General features: G+C 29.9%; 1 protein-coding gene across 1 annotated transcript; it reads right to left on the reverse strand.

Annotated features, from left to right (window-relative positions):
• Positions 1-2541: 2541 nt before the first annotated feature.
• Positions 2542-7110, reverse strand: LOC123271044 (malate dehydrogenase, cytoplasmic). Its single transcript, XM_044737279.1, has 4 exons — positions 6953-7110; positions 6463-6658; positions 6075-6397; positions 2542-3374 (listed from the first exon to the last, which is right to left on the reverse strand). The coding sequence occupies exons 1-4, from the start codon at positions 6953-6955 to the stop codon at positions 2895-2897; spliced, it is 1002 nt and encodes a 333-aa protein (XP_044593214.1). The 5' UTR covers positions 6956-7110; the 3' UTR covers positions 2542-2894.
• Between the last annotated feature and the right edge of the window lie 1097 nt (positions 7111-8207).

Below are 8207 nucleotides of genomic sequence, written 5' to 3' on the forward strand. Positions count from 1 at the left end.
ATAAATATAAGTATATTGCATTGCATTAACTGCTTTTTGAAAAAAAAAAAAAAAAAAAAAAAAAAAAAAAAAAAAATACTATATATTGAGATCAGTGAGTTATAATTTGAATTTAAAATTAAAATAAAAAAATGAGGATAATTACGAGGGTACCAAGCTGATTTATAAATTGAAAAATTTTAAAGAGATGAAGACTCGGTATATTGGGCACTACGCATATTTGTACGATACGCTACTTAATGCTCACAAAATAAATAGTTATTGATTATTATTATTATTATAATTATAATTATTGAATCAATTATTTAAATATTATTACTATTATAATTATAAATAATAGAGTAAATAGCAGAAAGAATTAAATTTTAAATGATAAGATAGTTAAGATCAATGTATTATAAATTATTATTATTAATTATAAATAAATATTAAAATTATTGGGGAGATGAATAAATAAAAAACAAACTTAAAAATGTTTTGTTTATTTTTTTGAATTCTTTTACCTTATTGATTTAAGAATTTATATAATAATTGATTATTGCTCATTGGTATTGATAGATAACTCTAAAAGATTAGACTATAAATTACAGCGATTGATGAACAACGGCATCAGGTTCATTTTCGATCTGAAGCGTGATGATCATATCACTCCTTATCGTCGCTCCTTAAAATGGCTCTCAATCAAATCAAAAAGATTGTATCTCCTAGCTTGTTTCCTGTATAAACTGTTCAGTTCTGGTGAACCAAATTTTTTGAGGTGTCTCTTTGTTGAGGAGCCACAAGATATAAGACGCTCGGAAAGGCTGGCTTCAAAGTATAACAATGTCTCGTTTAGCTTTCCAAACTTCTCAACAGCAGTATATGAACACTTTTTCTTAATATCATCAATACGCCTTTGGCGTGAAATACCATTGGATGTCATAAATTCAATTAGCATTGAGGCATTTAAATTCAAAGCATTTGAATTCTTCTACGACCTTGAACTCAGAGAGACATAGTAACCAAAGACTGAATTCACTCTACATAATTTATAGATAAACTGATATGTACAAAACTTTATTGCTCAAATCCATGAGTGGTTTTCATGGTGGTTTATATTTTTTTTTTATATTTAAATGATGACTATGTTTACAGTTTTACATGTACTTTAATTAATCACACTATGTATAATTTTGCCATTTGGCTCTTGCCTTGGCATTTAAATTGAATAAATAAATAAATAAATATTTAGTTTATTAAAATTAAATTAGCCAACATCTCAAAATTTTTATAATTTTTTTTTTTTGAAAAAAAATTCAAAGAAAAAATTGAACATGTAGAAAATGTGAAAAATTATGTGTGCAATTTTTTTTAAGTATTTTTTTACTTATAATTTAATTTATGAAAATAATAAAAAACTATCAAAAATAAAAAAAATAAATCACAGTTGTATATGATTAATGATTATATTTGGCCGTTTTTTTAGATATAAAAGATTCATATATAATCATATATGATACTGAATTTAACAGACATCTAAAAATTTTGAAAATTTTTATAAGAATTAAATTATGATGAAAAAATTTTGGACAAAAATTCCAGATATTGAAATTAAAAAAGAAGTATAAGTGCAAATTTTTAAAATTATTTTATTTATAGAAATTTTGAAAAATTGTTAAATTTCTGCTAATTTAAAAATTATCAAACAATAATACTGAATTTAACAGACATCAGACAATTTTTTAGATTTTTATAACAATTAATTTTTAATAAAAAAAAATCTGCAAAAAAATTGCACATTTAAAAATTAAAAAAAAAAATATAAGTGCGAATTTGTAAAAATATTTTTTTTATAATAATTAATTTGTCATAAAAATTTCAAAAATATTAAAATCTCTGCTAATTTCAGCATCATGATAATATATAAAAAACTAGCGTACCCAGCCCGCTTCGCCGGGCTTTATTTAAACATACAGGAATTAAATTTTTAACAAAATACATCAATAAATATAAAAATGAAACCGCCACAATAATAATTATCATTTGTCCTCAATTTCATTTTCTTCTACTCGTTTTTCTACCGAGTGAAAATTACCTACAGCCATAAGCATATCAGTTAAAATAATGTTGTCTCCACTTAAATCGATTCATTAGATATCTGATGCTGTGAATTAACTAATAATTTACCTGATGTTTATTGAGTTTGAGAATATAAAGTGCCGAATAGTCCCTCAACATCATTACATAAATAAAAAGCGTGTAAAAATACACGACATACGTGTTATCTTAAATCTTAAATTGGGCTGTGAAAACAATAGAATATAGAATATCAGTAATAAAGAAAATTTTATTGACAATTCCAAAAAAAAAAATGCTTCGATCACCGCCAAACTTTACAGGATTACGCCGGGCCAATCTGAAGATTGTCTGGAAGTTTCATTAAAATCTGTCCAGCTACTTCGGAGTCTATAAGGAACATACATACAAACTTTCTCTTTTATGTATAAAGATTTTCTATCGGGTTGATCATTATGAAAAATAAACAAGAGACCAGTTAAACTATTTCATTCCAATAAATATATATTTATTGTTCATACACATTTTTAAAATAATAATAGTACATCGCTGAAATATTTAACCAGTAGATTTAATCTATAACCCATAAACAAAAATATAGCTATCAATGATTAATTATTACATAATTGAACAAATAAAATCTTAGTATCTGCTTGCTGATAAGTCTAAACATACATTACAATTAGATAATTCACTGGTAATAATCTAAAACAATTTAATTTATTGACAATAAATTAAACCAAAAAGAAAAGAAAATAATAACTAGGAAGAAATATTTGGGATTACAATCTACATTTGACACACTCGGGTGCTTCGTGATGAGAACCACCACCAGATAGTCACGGCATGAGAACTTGGTGAGCTTCAGCGCGTTCTTCCTCGAGTTCTTTGGCAGTAATATCAAGTTTGGATCTTGCAAAGTCGCTTATTTCCAATCCTTGGACAATCTCGAATTTCTTATCTTTAATGTTGACCGGGAATGAAAACACGACGTCTTTGGGGATTCCGTAGCTCCCATCAGAAACGACACCCATGGAGACCCACTGTCCCGGTTTGGTGCCGAACCACCAGTCCCGCATATGGTCGCCAGCAGCCTTCGCGGCAGACATTGCTGATGACATTTTACGCGCGGCGATAACAGCAGCTCCACGTTTTTGGATTGTTTCCAAGAACTCGCCGTTCAGCCAGGCATTGTCATTTACCGCCAAGCTGACCTTTACTGAACCTTTCCCTGGCAGGTCAGCGACTGCATGCGTAGCATCCGGGTACTGGGTTGAACTGTGATTACCCCAGATGATTACGTTCTTCACTTTGTCGACCTAGTTAACAAGTTATTGTATTTAGTTGGTTAACACTTTTATTATCAATGGTAATTTTTTTAATTAGATTAAGATTAACAAATAGTTGCGCTTGTTGATAAAATTATCATTTTTAATCATACTAGAGCTCAGGAAAATTGTTGAATTTTTAATGAAAATATTGAATATATATATTATATATATATAATATATATCTCGCATTACTAATGCTAAAAGGGGGTATAGAAATATTATTTTCTATAATCAACTAGGGAATGTATAAAAGTAAAAATCTGATTGAAAAACGTAAAAAAAATTTTTGGTTATTATTTACAAGTGGGGTCAACCCCATTTTGGGTCATAGCTAGATAAAAAAATAACATTTAAAAATTTTTTTTTTTATTCTGCTTGTTTTTACGGCGCATTTATGATAAAAAATATCGTGAAAGGAAAAAATAAAGATTTAGATAGCTTTTTTGCCTTTAAAAGTTGGAAAAAAATTGGCTTTCATGTTTTTGGATAAAATTTCTATTTTATATTTTTTTTTTTTTTTTTTTTGAAAATTACATAAAAAAACGAACAATTAAAAAAAAAAATTGATCAATATGATCAAATAAAAAAACAATTTAACATGGCCCAGCATGGGTTGACCCACTTGTAAATAATGACCAAAATTTTTTTTATCATACGCCTTTTTGATTTTAAGAAAAAAAATTTTTTAATTTGAAAGAGGTATACGAAAAAAGTAGTCAAAGTAGCTTCTAAAAACCTTAAAACGTCGAAATTTAATGAAAAATTAATTTTTGGAAGTGAGACTGAAAACTATCTACTAACATAACTCAATTTCTTAAAATTTTCAGACTCTCGCCCTGATGGATCCAAAGTGCGATAGAGTACGGTACTTACAGTGATTTACCGTAATACAGTATGACACCGTAAATTACGGAGATTGTACGGCAAAGTACCGTGGTTGTACAGTAATTTACCGTTATTGTACGGTAGGATACCGTGATTGTACGGTAAAATACCGTAAATTTTAGTAAAATACTATAATTATCCGGTAAAAAAAGTACTGTTTTTGTACGCTAAAGTACCATAATTGTGCGGTAATATACCTTAATTGTACAGTAACTTATCGCTAAACTAAAGTATATTTGACGGTAGGTTACTATTGGAATACGGTAGTGCGGAAAGTTCAGAAGTATATAGTCTACCGTATTTTCATCGTACGCTACCGTAATTGTACCGTTCTATACCGTATTTTCACCGTTCTTTACTGTACGTTACGGTGTTTTACGGTTTCTACCGTGCAAGTAGAATGCTACAGTAATCTACGGTGTCCATACGGTATATCGGCCGTATTTTTACCGTATAATACCGTAATTCTACGGTATTTCAGATCCGCCAGGATCCTGACAAAAATTGACAATTTAAAAAAATTGGGCTTTAATAGTACCTATTTTCATTTCAATTTTCAAAATTTATTTTTTTCACTCGGCTTCGCTTCGGCCAACAATTACATGCGATCTAAGACATTTTGCACGACTCATGATGCGAAGCATCAGAGAGTGCTTTACGATCGAAAAATTTTTTTCGCCTCATTTTGGCGGCTATTTTTATTATTATAGCCTTGTTTGTTCACGGAATCAAGATATTTTGCATACTATTGTCGAGATAATTTAATGGAGATTAATTTCATACTTTTTAAAAATTGATTTACTGCAATAGAATTGGAAAAAAACACCAAAATAGGTCAAAAAATTTTCCTGTCCGTCATGTGTGAAACCCGGAAACACTGTAACTTGTGAAAAAATCCATTATTTGAGTTAAATTTTTTTTTTTTAATTCTAATCGACGATTGTAGGTCACTGAATGCGAATGATTAATTAATTCAGTGTCGTTTAATTGCAATTAATAAAAAACGAAAACTACAAGACTGTATATCTATATATATCCATGTAAAATTAACATGGATGGTGATATATCTATATCTATAAATATTATGTACATTTTATTCCACCAGGGGCGCCTGTGCATCACTTTCCTAGTACAGCTATTTTTTTTTTAAATTATTTTTTTTCTTTTTATTTTGCACGACTCACGTGTTTTTTTTTCGTTATTTATTGACAAATAATTGGATAGCTATTTTTTTCAATTAAAAAAATGAATACTATTAAAATAAAACGACTTAAGTTTTTTTTTTTTTTTTTTTTTATATTTCATAATTAAATGAGCATTATGAGTCGTGCACTTTGGGATTTTCCAAACTTTTTTACTTTACTGCCCTAGGTATGTAATATACTAATTTTGAAACGTTTTTGTTTTTTTCAAAGTAGCAACATAAATGATTTTTAAAAAGTATGAAGTGGTTTACTTCAATTGTTTTCTCGATGTAAATCTACTCATATTATTGCACAAGTACAATATGGTTGTAATAAAAGCATTTAAAGATTACAAAATTGCTTGACCTCGACTAGTCGGGAATAAAACACTATCTCACGCGCTTCGCGCCATGAAGCGTGCAATTAACTAAATTCCAAATGAAAATCCAAGAAAAGTACCTAAGAATCTTGAATATCCGACCACTTTAAATGAGCTAATTAAATACTCGGGTATTTAGTTTATCTCCCATCTTCAATTAGAAATTAATTTTTTCTTATTCCTAATCAGAATTCTCAAAAAAATCCTTAAGATAATAAAGTAAATAATATATAACCGAACCTGGACACCAAGCCGTGAAGCCAAAGCAGCCTGAGCCCGATTTTGGTCCAAGCGAGTCATAGCAGTGAAATTTTCCTTGGGAATACTTGGAGCATAATGAGAGCAAATCAAAGCATTGGTGTTGGCTGGATTGCCGACCACCAGAACCTTGATGTCTTTGCGTGCGAACTTTTCCAAAGCTTCGCCCTGATCTTTAAAGATCTTGACATTAGCCGCCAGAAGATCTTTACGTTCCATTCCTTGCTTGCGGGGCATCGCACCCACCAGGAAGGCTGCTGCTGCGTCTTTGAAAGCCACTCCAGCATCAGCGGTCGGCAAAACGTCTACAATTTATAATTTTCTTAGAATTAAAATCTTGATATTCTTCTAGATTGCAAAATAAAAGTACCGCGTAGCAGAGGAAGCGCCAAATCTTCGAGCTCCATGACAACACCCTGGAGGATATCCATCATTGGTTTGATATCCAGCAGACGCAAGTTGATTGGCTGCTCTGGACCAAACACCGATCCAGCTGCTAATTGGTACAGCAGTGAGTAAGCGATTTGACCCGCTGCTCCAGTTACTACGACATTTATCGGCTCCGCCTGTTAAGTAAACAAATAATGATAATTAGATGATGAAAATTAGAACAATAAATTAATTTGGACTTGGACTTGGATTTAATTCATCAGCAGGGTTGATTAATTTTATAAAATTAGATGGAAATTTATTGGACGTTCGCCAACAAATAGGTCAGAGCCAAGGTCAAGTTGAGGTTATTTTAATGAACCTTCTAATCAATGATTCGGTGATGTAAGATGGTCGATTACCAACACCGCTTTTTTATCATTTTTATTTATTATAAAATATTTTATTTTATTATTAATTAATTAACTTACCATTTTAGATTGAGCTCCTGGTTTTTTTTAGCTAAACCTGATATTTAAAGCTTTTGACGGTTCAGAATGTTGGAGATCCACGTCCGAGAAAAGACACTTGACGATTGAATCCGAGTTCTGAATGGGGAATGGAACCAGGAATTTTTAGAATGACGAATGATGGCTCTGCTGGAAAAATGACAATTTTTTTATTATATTTTCTTGTCGGAAACTGTTTTATTGGCAGTTTTAGGCAAGGAGTGACAAATTGTTAGAGCTTACGCTGATAGGTGGCATAGGTTGGCTGGTTTTTTTTAAAGTTCTTGATGAGAAACATTGGAAACGATTATGTTAATATTCGTGGTTGATGTAATCAAATTAAACGGTAATTATCATCTTCAGGTAATTAACAAGTTTAATAATTAAGAGATTATTGATTATCGTTTTAGTTATTAGTTAATTAACCGGGGAAAAGTAATACGGAGAAATTTACAGAGATAAAAGCCTCAGATACTTTTTTTTGTAATTCTAATGATGTTGTAAAAGAAGTTTTCAATTTTTATAATTTTTCTTTTCATTTGTTTATTTTTTAAGTTTTTATAGTAAGATGATAAGTTAATCTATGATAGCAAAATTAGCCGACATTCAACAATTTATAATTTTTTTTTAATTAATTAAATCACAAGTAAAAAAAGGGCATTCGGCATCTGAAATGGAAGTAGATTTCATTTTATTTCATTTCTGTGGACAAAACAACTGCAAAAGTAAAATTTCTTAAAAATAATCCTAAGATGGATGTTTTTTGATTTAAAAAGCCATGTAAATTGAAGATTAATTTCTCAGCTTTCAGATGCATTTTACAGAAATTAAATATCTCGACGCGTTCAAAAGTTATTTGAAGGAGAAGTAGTAAGAGTATGAAATTAAAAAATTTTTTTAATTTTAAAATGCTGTAATTTTTAAACTAATTGACAGATTGAGCTCATATTTGAACTTGACCTTCGTAATTTTCTATAAAAAAAATTAGGAAAACGGTTGACCCTGAAGGCCATTCCTGCAACTTCCCGCTAATTCCATACTTAGGCGCTTAAAATTGCACCAATGACGTTTTTGAGCTCTTCGAGCTCAAAAATACAATTTATGGGTTATTTTGAGCTCTCCGAGCTCAAAGAGATTGCTTTTCTATGCTTTAAAGCACTTCGAGCTCAAAAGTCTGATAGAAGTTTCATAGAACACTATTTCTTGAATTTTTAAACCGCAATAACTTTTGAATGAA

Source organism: Cotesia glomerata, linkage group LG8 (genome assembly GCF_020080835.1).
Source record: "Cotesia glomerata isolate CgM1 linkage group LG8, MPM_Cglom_v2.3, whole genome shotgun sequence".
In the NCBI taxonomy this organism is placed as follows: Eukaryota; Metazoa; Arthropoda; class Insecta; order Hymenoptera; family Braconidae; genus Cotesia; species Cotesia glomerata.

Bases quoted from the DNA above. Each gene is read 5' to 3' on its own strand.
- LOC123271044 (XM_044737279.1), bottom strand. The intron at 6,398-6,462 runs GTACTTTTATTT...TATAAATTGTAG, and splicing joins GGCGCTTCCTCTGCTACGCG to ACGTTTTGCCGACCGCTGAT. The intron at 3,375-6,074 runs GTTCGGTTATAT...CTTGTTAACTAG, and splicing joins CTTCACGGCTTGGTGTCCAG to GTCGACAAAGTGAAGAACGT.